The sequence below is a fragment of the Lepus europaeus genome, chromosome 5 (genome assembly GCF_033115175.1).
Source record: "Lepus europaeus isolate LE1 chromosome 5, mLepTim1.pri, whole genome shotgun sequence".
Classification (NCBI taxonomy): Eukaryota; Metazoa; Chordata; class Mammalia; order Lagomorpha; family Leporidae; genus Lepus; species Lepus europaeus.
Window position 1 is genome coordinate 144206143 of NC_084831.1, and position 14054 is coordinate 144220196.

General features: G+C 42.7%; 1 protein-coding gene across 1 annotated transcript; it reads left to right on the forward strand.

Annotated features, from left to right (window-relative positions):
• Nucleotides 1-4090: 4090 nt before the first annotated feature.
• LOC133761151 (zinc finger and BTB domain-containing protein 18-like) lies at nt 4091-7040 on the forward strand. Its single transcript, XM_062193816.1, is given in 3 exon segments — nt 4091-4161; nt 5570-6253; nt 6256-7040. Coding segments are annotated over 2 exon segments (1455 nt in total). The 5' UTR covers nt 4091-4161; nt 5570-5583.
• Nucleotides 7041-14054: the final 7014 nt, after the last annotated feature.

The window sequence follows — 14054 nt, forward strand, 5'->3', positions numbered from 1 at the left end:
ACTCTGAACGTTATGGTGTCAGGAAAATCTTATCATCTTTAGAAAATCACAAGAAAGTATGTTCAAACACTTTAAGGAAAAATCTAGTTTTAACAAATGAAAAGGTATATCCTGTGGCTTCAGTTTAAATTACAAACTGTAATCTTCATTAATTTCCTTTTATATTTGAATCAAGGCATTTATTTCACATACAAAACTAGAAATGTTAATTACTAACACATTTAAGAGAAATAAAATGTAATTATTTCTTGCCCTATTGCACAAAGATTTGTTAAGTGAAAGATTGTGTTAATTTAAAAGTTATTACAGTTATGATTAATCTTAATGGTTGCAATACTTATTGAGAGTAATTTGCTCAAACCTTTAATTGAAAGTTGAATAATCATTAAAACTATGTAATTGGGAAAAGAAAGGGTCTTGAGTTCAAACACTTTTAATTTAGTATTAAATCAGATTAAAATTTAAACTTTAATATTTTTCAGTGTAGTAATTGAATTAAATATTTGACAGAAACTTATATGATATACTTTTCTTCAGTTAGTAAGTCACAGCACACCAACAATTGACTTTGTCTAAATGGTAATATCATTGATAGCCATGAACTCAACACTTTTAAAAGAGCAATAGACAAATATTAACCTCATTCAAACTAGACACATTTCCTGATTCTTTATGGATTCAAAGGTATCCTTGTCTTTGGAGAGTTAAAAGTGAAATAACAGGGGCTGGTGTTGTGGTATAGCCAGTTGAACTGCTGCCTGCAGGGCTGGATGCTCCACCACTTCTAATCTAGTTCCCTGCTAATGTACCTGGCAAAGCAGTAGAAGATGGCCCAAGTCCCTGGGACCTTGGGCCCACACGGGAGACCAGGACAAATCTCCTGGATCCTGGTTTCGGATCAGCTCAACTCCAGCCATTACAGCCATTTGAGGAATGAATGAACCAGCAGATGGAAAATCTCACTCAGACTTTCCCTATCCTTCTCTCTTTCTCTGTGACTTTCAAATAAATTAATAAATCTTAAAAAAAGTGAAGTAACAGTCATTTAAAAAATTAACCTATTGAGGCCGGTGCTGTAGCACAGTGGGTTAACGTCCTGGCCTGAAGCCCCGGCGTCCCATATGGAAGCCGATTCGAGACCCGGCTGCTCCATTTCCAATCCAGCTCTCTGCTATGGCCTGAGAAAGCAGTAGAAGCTGGCTCAAATCCTTGGGCCCCTGCACCCGTATGGAGACCTGGAAGAAGCTCCTGGCTCCTGGCTTTGGATCTGCTCAGCTCCGGCCTTTGCGGCCAATTGGGGAGTGAACCATTGGATGGAAGACTTTTCTCTCTCTCTGCCTCTACCTCTCCTCTCTCTATGTAATTCTGACTTTCAAATAAAGAAATAAATCTTTAAAAAATTAATCTGTAATAAATAACAGCAATTATGACACTGACTGATATTAATAATGCTTGCGGTATCAATCACAACTTTGAGGCCAACACACTGAAGTAAATTTTCATACTTTTGTTATCAGTTTCTGATTTTTTTGATCATTTTATAAAGAGAAAAATGAAAACAGATAACTTTCCTTTAGGATGTGGAGTCTGAATTAAATTCCAAATATACATGTAACAAGAATGGGATATAGCCATTATGGAGAATTTAAAAAAAAACATATTTACTAAGAAGAATGGTTATTGCAAGTAGTGTTATCTTTCAGAACACTTAAAATTAAGTTTGTGAATTGTGAATCACTTGTTTCATTACATAAATTTGTGAGAAATTGACTTTTAAAAATATTTTATTTATATTAGATGAACACATTTCATGTATTTCATATATACAGATTTAGAGCAGAGTGATACTCCCCACTCCAGCCTCCCTACCTCCCATGCTCCCACCTTCCCAACACCTTCCTTTCTTAGTCTATCTTTTAATTTTTATAATGACATAGTTTCAGTTTATTTTATAATCATAAGCTTAATACTCTACTAAGTAAAGAATTCAAAAACTAGCAAGAAGAATAAAAACACTGTTTCTCAACCATAGAGATAAGGTCTGTAAACAATAATCAAAACTCAAAATGTCAATTTCATTCATATACATTACATTTTTAAAGATTTATTTATTTATGAAAGAATTACACAGAAAGAAAAAGAGAGGCAGAGAGAGAAGTAGAGAGAGACCTTCCATCCGCTGGTTCACTCCCCAATTGGCTGCAATGGCCGGAGCTGCGCCAATCTGAAGCCAGGAGCCCGGAGATTCTGGATCTCCCATGCAGTGCAGGGACCTAAGGACTTGGGCCATCTTCTACTGCTTTCCCAGGCCATAGCAGCAAGCTGGATCAGAAGTGGAACAACTGGGTCTCGAACCAGCACCCATATGGATGCTGGCACTGCATGCGGCAACTTTACCTGCTATACCGCAGTTCTGGCCCCTACATTTTTTGTACTCTATTAGTTACCATAGATCAGGAGAAACATGGTATTTGTCTTTTTGGGACTGGCTTATTTCACTAAGTATCATGGTTTCAAGTTGCATCCATTTTGTAGCAAAAGATAGAATCTGATTTTTTTTTAACCACTGTGTAGTATGCCATGGTGTAAAAATCCCATGATTTCTTTATCTAGTCTTTGGTTGATGGGCATCCAAGTTGATTCTATATCTTATCTATTGTAAACTGATCTACAGTAAAGGCATACAAATATCTCTTATATACATTGATTTTATTTCATTTTGGTAAATTCCAGGAACTGGATGGCTGGGTCATAACGTAACCTATTTTCAGATGGCTGTACTATTTTACACTCCCACCAACAGTGGGTTAGGGTATCCTTTCCCACACTTCCTTGCCTGTATTTATTGTTTGTTGATTTCTCTATGAGAGCCATTCTGACTGGGGTGAGGTAAAACCTCCTTATGGTTTTGATTTGCATTCCCCTGCTATGTAACCATCCTGAGCATTCTTTTGTGTGTCTGTTGGCCATTTGAATCTTCTCCTTTGAAAAACTACTGTTCAAGTCCTGTGCCCATTTCAAAACACACTGGATTATTCTTTTGCTGTTGAGTTTCTTGACTTCTTTATACATTATGGATATTAATGTGCATCAGTAGTGTAGTTTGCAAATGTTTTCTCCCATTCTGTCAGTTGTCTGTCCATAGTTACTGAGTATTTTCTGTGCATTGCAGAAGCTTTTTAGCTTGAAGTAATACCATTTGTCAATTTGGCTTTGATTATGTATGCTTCTGGAGTCTTTTCCAAGAAATCTTTGCCTATGCTAATGACTTGTCATGTTTCCCCAATGTTCTTTGATCCATTTTGAGTGGATTTTTGTAAAATATGTAAGGTAGGGGTCTTGTTCCATACTTCTGAATGTGGAGATCCAGTTTCCCCAGCACCAACTGTTGAAGAGACTCCCCTTTATCTAGGGATTGCTTTTACCTCCTTTGTCAAAGATAAGTTTTTTTGTAGAATCAAGTATTGATTTTTGGGGGTTTCTATTCTGCTCCATTGGTCTACATGTCTATTGATTATGTCGGGTTTGTAGTATGTCTTGAGATCTGGTATTGTGATGCTTTTGGCTTTGTTTTGTTGCTTAAGATTACTTTAGCTATTTAGAGTCTCTATGTTTCCACATGAATTTTTGTATAATTTTTTCTATGTCCAAGAAGGTTGTTATTGGTATTTTGATTGGGATTGTATTGAATTTGTAAACTGTTTTTGGTAGTATGTCTATTTTGATAATATTAATTCTTCCAATCCATGAACATGGAAGAGTTTGTTCATTTTTTAATTTCTTCTTCTATTTCTTTCTTTTATATTTTGAATTTTCATTGTAAAGATCTTTCACATCCTTAAATTAATTCCAGAGATTTAATTTGTCTGTAGCTATTAAGAATGAGACTGATCATACCAGTTCTTTCTTGGCCATTGCATTGTCTGTGTATACAAATGTTATTGATTTTTTGTGTGTTGATTTTATAACCTGTAACTTAACCAAACTCTCTTGTGTTTTCCAGTAGTCTCTTAGTGGAGACTTTTTGATCCACTAAATAGGGGGATATATAGAATCATGTTACATGATAATAAGGACAGTTTGGGCTGGGCTGCTGCCATGGGGAGCCGTTGAGAGTGGGGCCCTCTTCGCTCCGCCGCGCTCCTCCGGCTGCCAGCGGGGGTGGGTGGGAGGGAGGGAGGGGGCGGGGGGGAGCGGGCGACGGAGCCGGGGCTGGGGGGTGGGGGGGCCGGGAGGGAGGGGGGCACGAGGAGGAGGAAGGCCACCAAGTCCGCCGGCGGCGGCCGGGAGGAGGCGGCGGACGCGGCGGCGGCGGCGGGGACGCGGTGACTTAGGGCCGCTCCGTGTGAGTCCCGGCCCCTGACCCGGCGCCCCCTCCGCGCCCCGGCCCCCCTGGCGGGCGGGGGGCGCCAGCTGTGCGGCCCTCGCCGGCTGGGCAGGGCAGTGCGGGCGGAGGGCGGGCCGGGCCGGGGGCGCCCCCCGCCAGCGGAGTTAGTTTGTGTGGTTGGAGCTGTTGGGGCGGCGGGGGGCGGCGCAGCTGCGGGAGGCGCGGTGCGGGGCCGCCGCAGCTGCGGGGTCGCAGGCTCCGTGCCGCGCCACCCACCCCCCCTTCACCAGCACTCCCCCCCCCCCCCCCAGCCCGGGCGGCGCGGGGCGGGCTCCCGGCCAGTGCAGCTGCGGTGGCGCCTCTCGGGTGCGGAGGGCGGCGGGCTGGGGAAGGGGGCTTGGGAGCCGCCGCAGCTGCAGTGGCGCCCGGGACGGCCGCGGCTCCGGGGACCGGTGCAGCTGCAGTGGCGCCCGGGGGGAGGGGGCGGCGGGGAAGGCCCCCCCCCCCCCGCCCCACTCCCCGCGCGCCCCAGGCTGGTGCAGTTGCCTGGAGGCCCCGGGGACTCGCGCGCCGCAGCGTCGGGGCAGCGCTGGCAACCACCGCCTCCCCAGGCTGCTTCTTAGGACTTTTCTTTTGTTGTTGCCGTGACCCGGGTCTGTTTTCTCGGCTGTTGTTTAAGGTGTTTTCCTGCTGCACCGGCTCTACGCCCTCCACCTCCTCCTTCCCTGTGGTTTTTAACCTTCCTCTTTCCCGGAGCGTCTTAATGCACGGCGGACTACGTCGAGATTTGCATTTCTCCCCAGCCCCCTCCACCCCCAAACTCGACACCCCTGCCCCCTCTCCTAAGACAAACTCTCCCCCCCCCCCACCGCCCCAGCCTCACAGCACGTCTGTGGGTCCGCCGCGAGAAGGGAAGGCGTTGATTTGTGGAGTGGGAGCCGCTGGCCCAGGGCGGTGCTCGGGGCTCGTTAAAGTGTCACTCGCCCCCCTACCCCGCTGGGAAAGTGGGGTGATTAACGCCCGATGTATCGGAGCGGGGCCCAGGGTGTTTGTCGGAGCAGAGGCCGCGTGGCTGCGGAGGGAAGCTGTCTCCGAGGAGTGTGTCCTGAACTAGGCGTTCGTCATTATGTCATTCCCCGCCAAGTTGGAGAAAGTTAGTCTGCTTTTTTTCCACCGATGTAACAGACCTGGAGCCAGCAAGACTCAGAGGAAAGAACTTAATCAGGTTTATGCGTCCTAAAGGTTATGAAGACAGTATGGAGTTTCCAGACCACAGCAGACATTTGCTGCAGTGTCTGAGCGAGCAGAGGCACCAGGGTTTTCTTTGTGACTGCACTGTTCCGGTGGGAGACGCCCAGTTCCGAGCGCACCGAGCTGCGCTGGCTTCATGCAGCATGTATTTCCACCTCTTTTACAAGGACCAGCTGGACAAAAGGGACATTGTTCATCTGAACAGCGACATTGTCACAGCCCCCGCCTTCGCTCTCCTGCTTGAATTCATGTATGAAGGGAAACTCCAGTTCAAAGACTTGCCCATTGAAGACGTGCTGGCAGCTGCCAGTTACCTCCACATGTATGACATCGTCAAAGTCTGCAAAAAGAAGCTGAAAGAGAAAGCCACCACGGAGGCAGACAGCACCAAAAAGGAAGAAGATGCTTCAAGTTGTTCGGACAAAGTTGAGAGTCTCTCCGATGGCAGCAGCCACTTGGCAGGCGATTTGCCCAGTGATGAAGACGAAGGAGAAGATGAAAAATTGAACATCCTGCCCAGCAAAAGGGACTTGGCGGCCGAGCCTGGGAACATGTGGATGCGATTGCCCTCAGACTCAGCAGGCATCCCCCAGGCTGGCGGAGAGGCAGAGCCACAGGCCACAGCAGCTGGAAAAACAGTAGCCAGCCCCTGCAGCTCAACAGAGTCTTTGTCCCAGAGGACGTGCTGAGAAGCAACCTGGTGCAGGTGAAGGTGGAGAAAGAGGCTTCCTGTGATGAGAGTGATGTTGGCACTAATGACTATGACATGGAACATAGCACTGTGAAGGAGAGTGTGAGCACTAATAACAGGGTACAGTATGAGCCGGCCCATCTGGCTCCTCTGAGGGAAGACTCGGTCCTGCGGGAGCTGGACCGGGAGGACAAAGCCAGCGAGGACGAAATGATGACCCCGGAGAGTGAGCGAGTCCAGGTGGAAGGGGGCATGGAGAGCAGTCTGCTCCCCTACGTCTCCAACATCCTGAGCCCCGCGGGCCAGATCTTCATGTGCCCTCTGTGCAACAAAGTCTTCCCCAGCCCCCACATCCTGCAGATCCACCTGAGCACCCACTTCTGCGAGCAGGACGGCATCCGCAGCAAGCCCGCCGCCGATGACAAGGTGCCCACGTGCTCGCGTTGTGGGAAGACTTTCTCCTGCATGTACACGCTCAAGCGCCACGAGAGGACTCACTCGGGGGAGAAGCCCTACACGTGCACCCAGTGCGGCAAGAGCTTCCAGTACTCGCACAACCTGAGCTGCCACGCCGTGGTGCACACCCGCGAGAAGCCGCACGCCTGCAAGTGGTGCGAGCGCAGGTTCATGCAGTCGGGAGACCTGTACAGACACATTCGCAGGTTCCACTGTGAGTTGGTGAACTCCTTGTCCGTCAAAAGCGAAGCACTGAGCTTGCCTACTGTCAGAGACTGGACCTTAGAAGATAGCTCTCAAGAACTTTGGAAATAATTTTATAGATATATAAATAATATATATATATACATATATATAAATAGATCTCTATATAGTTGTGGTACGGTCTAAAAGCAGTCTTGTTTCCTGGAACTAAAAAGTTGGGATATTAACTTGTTTTTGCACTTTAGAATAGCATGAGAATCTCACTAATTTAGCATTCTGATAAAAGAAACTTTAGAGGAAGTCTGGGAATAGGGAGGTGTTTTTGTTTTGAGGGGGTAGGGAAATAAGCCAGTGAGAACCTTCTAAACAAATCGTCCTATCACAAAATGCTCTCATATGGCTTCATTTTGTCAACACTGCATTGTCTTTTGAGCTCTTCCCCGCACCGCCCCCCACACACAGCAGATTTTTTTTTTTTTTAAAGTAGAAATTCCCTCCAGTTTTATTAGCCTCTTTATATGTCTCGAATTGCATGAATCTTTTCTGGCTGTTGGAAACCTGAATGCTTTTAGACCCAAATGGAAAATTTCTGAAATGCTGGATTATCTATTTTTAAACAAGCAGTTGACTTTCAACTTTTCTGTGGCAACTTCTGGTTTTCTGACAGTTCCCAATGAGAGCAATTCTGAAAGTACACTGGGATCACTGGGACACTGTCTTTGTGAAGGTTTGCTTGGATGACAAGGATATTGCAGCTTCAGCAGTGTTGAACTGTGTGTTTAAAAATGTGAATTACTGTTCTTGTATACTGTAATTGATTACGTGGGCTGGGGGGGGGTCACAGAACTTGACAGGTTGTGTTGATGCTCTTAGTTGAGGCTTGAAAAGTAAATATTAACGCTACAGAAATGCATGAGTTTCAATGTTTTTTTTTGTCTTTGTTTGCATTGTATAACTTTAATGAGTGAGTTTAAAAATTATTTAATTTCCTTAGAAAAATAGCACCATTTGGAAAAAAACTGGTGTTATGAAGAACATAAATGCACTGTTTTTATTTTTATTTTATATAATTTAAATTGACTTTCCCACTGTCTTTAAGTTGAAACTGTTAAGCTGAATAAAAACTTAAGCTGCAAATTGATAACTTTGCTATATAACAAGGAAAATATAAATGTTTACAAATGGCTTTAAAAAAAATAAGGACAGTTTGAATTCCTCTTTTCTAATTTGGTATCCCTTTGATTTCTTTTTCAAACTTAATGGCTCTATCTAAAACTTCCACACTATATTGAATAGCAAATAAATGGCAATTAATTGGCAGTTTGAATCCCAGAGCCCGTGATAGTTTGAGGGGATGGGAGTACCTCATAGTCTTAAGTGAGTGACTAGTCCACTGCCAACCTTCCCAGCCAGACTCAAAATCTGGCAAATATGGATTTTTCCTCTGATAAAATCCCCTGGTTGTGCAAGGGTGAGAGCTGCTGCATTCTCTACTGGCATCAAGATGGTTCCTTCTCTCTGCTGGTCACTGGGTACCTTTGTAGGGGGTGAGGAGGAAGAAATGTGCTTTTACTTCACAGGATTAGGGGGGCATCCTGCCCACTGCTAGGATTCCAGATCAGACTCAAAGTCAGTGTTGTCCACAAAGCTATCACTCAGGCAGTATCACCAGTAGCATGAGCTGCCACAGTCTGCTCTCACTTTGCTCTCAGAGGCTTGTTTCTCCTCTAGCCTCCAGCTGTGGGAATCATGAGCAGTGTCCCCTCTCACTGCTACGTGTCTGCAATTTCCATGCTGCTGCACAGCGTCCCTCTTCTTTCTGTAGAATTTCCAAGGCAAACTTCTCTCCAAGGAATGAACTTCCTCCGCCTTTCTTCTGCTATTTTCCCCTGGTCAAAATCAGCATGCATTTTCTTTATTCAGCCACCTTAGAATCTCTGAGAAATTTCATGCTAAGGTAGTAAAACACAACTCAAATTGTCCATGACCAAAGCCAGGAACCCAGAAATCCATCTGGGACTCCCACAAAAATGAAAAAATCCCAAGCACTTCTGTCATCATCAACTGCCTTCCCAGGTGTATTTGCAGGTGAATTGGGAAATAGAACCTCCAGGTTTTGAACCAGCACCGCTGTGGGATACTGGCTTTGCAAACACTGGATTATCCTGTTGTGTCCCACACTGCCCCTACTGCTATTTTTTTAAGTATATAAGTAAAAGATTAAAAAAAAATGTGTCCTTAGAACCATGCTGGATTAATTTTTTTCCCCATAGAAGAATTACTACATTAAGGATTCAAGGCAATTCACTTTCTACATTGAACTTCAAATTGAATTTTATATGCGATATTTTACTGTCCACTTTGTAGTGTCCAATTATTATCATATTTTAGTCTCTTTTTATGTGAACATTGGAAATCGGCATATTTTATGCACTTATAAGTCTCCACCAACCAAAATAGTTGATTAAGCAGCACATCATTCCTTAACAATGAAATGCAAAAGAGATATTATTGCAAGAGTTGCTTTATGAAAACTACCTTGAATTTATTAACATATAGGAGAGAAAATGAACTTAATCTTATGATTATAAGCATTGAAAAGAAAACTCTTTTCTGTGTTCCTAAGGGCCATTGTACTTTTTCTTTCTATTTTTAAAGTTTGGCATTATGATTTCCCCCATGATTGTGAAATTTGTGCAATAGCTCAAGCAGTGGGGGGGAGGGGCTTCCAAGATGGCAGATTAGAGAGGGAGTTTACTATTCTATTCTAGGAGAAGATAGTTTTAAAAAAATGGAGAGAATGCAGTCTCAAGGAAGAGTTAGGGAGAAAATGGTAGAGGAACTCTACACAGATTAGAGGGACAGAGTAGACCTCCATGCAGGGAATGGATACCCACAATTCAGGACCCCAGTAGCTGAGAGCTTCCACACTAGTGTTGGAGAGTGAGGTGACACCAGACTGCTGAAGGAGAGGCACATTTCTCTCTCTCTTATCACCCTGCAACAGTGTGATGTAATAAGCTGATAGAGCGAGTGCCATTGTGGACATACATAACAGTTGTGCCAGCTTGTGTCTGCACCCAGCAACCGGCAGAGTAGAGAGTCCTTACTCTGGTGGAGAGAAATAACTGGGGCTGTGACAGTGGGAGCCTGTGTGCCAGGACTGTGAAAACACCGAGGCTGCTTGGGAGGGTTCACAGTGTGGCTGGGACTTTGGGCAGGCACTGTGGTAGACTGCACATGCTCAGGGATCCCTAGTTACTTGGTAAGGGACATTGCTGAGGAATCTGAGCTTACACTGAGGACTGCGCAGATCCTTTGTGTGGTCCTTGTGGCACAGTGACTATTATACCCACTGGGGCTAGCACTCAGGCACTGGTCTTCTTTGAGGAGAGGAGCTCAGTGGAGTAGAATAAACTTCCCCTCTGATTAAAATAAAAAAGAGGGGGTTGTTGCCATAGTGCACTAGGTTAATTCTCCACCTGTGGCACCGGCATCCCATATGGGCGCTGGATTCTAGTGCAGGTTGCTCCTCTTTCAGTATAGCTCTCTGCTGTGGCCTGGGATAGCAGTGGAGGATGGCCCAAGTGCTTGGGCCCCTGTACCTGCATGGGAGACCAAGAAGAAACTCCTGGCTCCTGGCTTCAGATCAGCGCCGCTCCGGCAGTTGCGGCCATTTGGAGAGTGAACCAATGGAAGGAAGACCTTTCTCTCTGTCTCTCTCTCTCTCTCTCTCAGTGTCTGTTAACTCTGCATGTCAAATAAATAAATAAATAAATAATGTAAATAAATAAATAAATAAGTAAAAAAGAGGAAAATTATCAGGCCAAACTTGCATGTGTCACCTTAGACACACCCTTCACATTGGAGAACTGAACAGCGCTCTCAGGCCACACCCACCACACACCTCTAGATAGTCACTGAAAGTAGACACTCCACCAATTTATAGAGGCATAGTACAAAGATAAAAGCTGCCACAGCAAAAATCAAACAAAAAAGAAGAAATCAATGAGTAGTCCCACAAATGCTCCATACAAAAGCATTAATTCAAGAAAAAAGATTAAAGAAGACAACGTGATGCCCCCAAAAGAACACAACACTTCAACCTAAGATTTTGAAGATGATGAGATTGAAAAAATGCCAGAAATGGAAATGTTCCATCATGGTCTTTCTCCCTCTGCACTCCTCCTCCCAGCTCCATAGTTCATTTCTGCCAATTTTCTTTACATTTACCCTGAATGATTTTTCCTGCATCTTTCCATTTTCATTTTCTTATTTTATCTTGTTTTTGTTCCTTTCTCTCTCTTTTCTCTGGGGTATTTCTAGCATTGTGTTAACGAATGGTCCCCTAAGTATGGATAGGCATCAGGAGATACAGACAGCTCTGGAAGGTAATACAAATTATATGTGCAGAAGGTGCATATTTCTCTTTATCAAGGATCCCTGACATTCAGAAGAAACAAATGAATGATCACAAAATTATCAAGAAAACTTCTGGAATACCTCCCATGTTTCCCTCTCGTTCAATCCACTCTCCTTACCAGGCACACTGTTATGGAAGAGCTAAGATGTGTTTCTTCATTTTCACTTTCCAGATTTTCTCTTTCTAATTTTGTTTAAAAGAGATGGAGTATTTCCCCGTAAGAACTGCACTGCAGTTGCAGGAAAGGACTAACTTCCTGGCAATGCTTCAATGTGGGAAAAAATAATCCACTTACACAAGGTCCCAAAATCTGGCCCTTGGTGATTCTCAGGAACAGGAAGTGGAAGGAGGCCTCACCTTTAGTCATCAGCTGCTGCATTCGTGTATCAAGGGTGAAATGTCTTTTGTTGTTTTCCAGTTGATTTAGAAGAAAAATCAGATGTCTTGCAACTTTCAGTCTACTACTATACATTAACCACAGAAGTCAAAACATGCAAGAGAAGGGCATTTATTCTTCCACTACATGTTATCTGAAATACTTTACCCAACCTCTCTCTCTGCTTATATTTTCTCTGCTTTTACATTTTTACTCAGCACATTCAGAACCTAATAAACTAGTAATTTCTAGAAAGACAACTGAAATGCAGTCATTGCTATGAAATATTACATATTTAAATGCACTCCGCTGTCTTCTTTTTCTAGTCAAATCCACAATGAATTTTCATTGTTGTATGTACCTTTTGGCAGAGATTGTGTCTAATCCATCTTTGTGTGTCCCTGTGTCTGCAAGTACAGAGAGTGTGTAGTTACTCAAAGTACACAGAGTGAATGGACAGATGTGCAGATTAATAGCTAAACTTTAAATTCAAAGGAGGATTTATTTAAAATATAAATCTGAAAATTAAATCCAATTCTTGCCTTTTATAAGATGTATTATCATTATCTGAATCATCTGACATGAATTACAAATGGATGCATCTAGAAGTGTGATTTCTTAAATCATGTGCTTTATCATAGAGATGTTTCTAGAAGAAATATACATACACACACTACATTAAAAGCTTCTGATAATGTGTTGTTAAAGAAACTCATTTAACATAATTTGGCACCTCCCATAGGCATTCATAGTCAGTACACCAACTATATTTCAACTCTTTTATAAGAGAAGTATTGTAGAGAAACTGTAAAAAAAAATTTTTGGAAGTCATGGACTAGAAAATACACTTTCTATTGTGTTTTGAGCTATATAAACAACATACATGTATGTAAATGTCCCTTAACATCTTTTCATTCCAACACTTAAAGTTAGCCATTGGCAATGTAAACTGACTTGGGCCTAAGCTGTGGTGTAGTAGGTAGCTGTTGCCTGCAGTGCCGGCATCCCATATGGGAGCCAGTTCAAGTCCTGGCCACTCCACTTCCAATCCAGCTCTCTGCTCTGGCCTGGGAATACAGTGGAAGATGGCCCAAGTCCTTATATGTCCAATATGTTCATGCTGAGGTTCTTTAAATCATGGTAATGTTTTTCATCACAGTTATATAAATTAATTATGTTCCATGCAACACTGAATCAATATTTGGTGTCAAAAATGATTGACTGCCATATTTCAGAATTTTTAAGAACAAAATCTTTTTAGTCTTAATTTAGGTGCCATTAATAAGATTTCAACAGTTCAAATGTAGAACTTCTTACTTCTCAGTTTTTTTTTTTTTGGTGGTGTTGGAGAATTAAGCAGAACATGAAGCTACAGAACATTGATAATTTTTATATACATGATTTTATATGTAATTTATGTATAAATATTCACCAAACCACTTGTATTAATTGATTGAGAAAGTATAAAGAGTAGTGATGACACTGATTTTTTTTACCTTTAAAATACTAGAATGGAGATATAAATATTTGTGTGTGTGTCTGTGTGCATTTTAGCGATCTTTGATGGAAAGTAATATGTTGCCATCATGATTATTTAAGTACAAAAGTGAATGATTTAACACAGTTTATAAAATATACCAGAAAATAAGAAGGAAAAAAGAGAAAAAAGCAATTAGTTTGTAATCAGGAACCAAGACACCGTCTCTGAAGGGCAGTTGGTAAGGGCACAACTTATTGAGAGCCTTCTATCATCTTTGTTTTTCCCATGATTCTACGTACCTATCACTTGCACAACAACAAAAGTATTTCAGAAAAAAATCACATATATTACGTTTGACAATTAAAATGATCCTCTGTGAGTTTAGTTGTGAAGGATATAATGTTTTCAATGTTAAATAGTTTGTACTAAATACTACTCCAACATAATTTTTTAAATTTATATAAAGAAAACAGATTTCAGGTGTTTCACATATACAATTTTAAGCATATAATGATCCTTCTCACCCTTCCTTCTTCCCTCTTCTTTCCTTCTTTTCTTTTTTTCTTTAAATTTTTCAATAACATATCTCAAATTTAATTTATAATCACAGCCTTAATAAATTTTTAAAGGTTTATTTATTTATTTATTTATAAGAGTTAACAGAGAGAGGAAAAGTAGAGAGAGAGAGGTCTTCCATCCCATAGTTCACTCCCCAATTGGCTGCCATGACCAGAACTGTGCCGACCCAAAGCCAAGAGCCAGGAGCTTCTTCTAGGTCTCCCACGTGGGTGCAGGGGCCCAAGGACTTGGGCCATCTTCTACTGCTTTCCCTGGTCATAGCAGAGA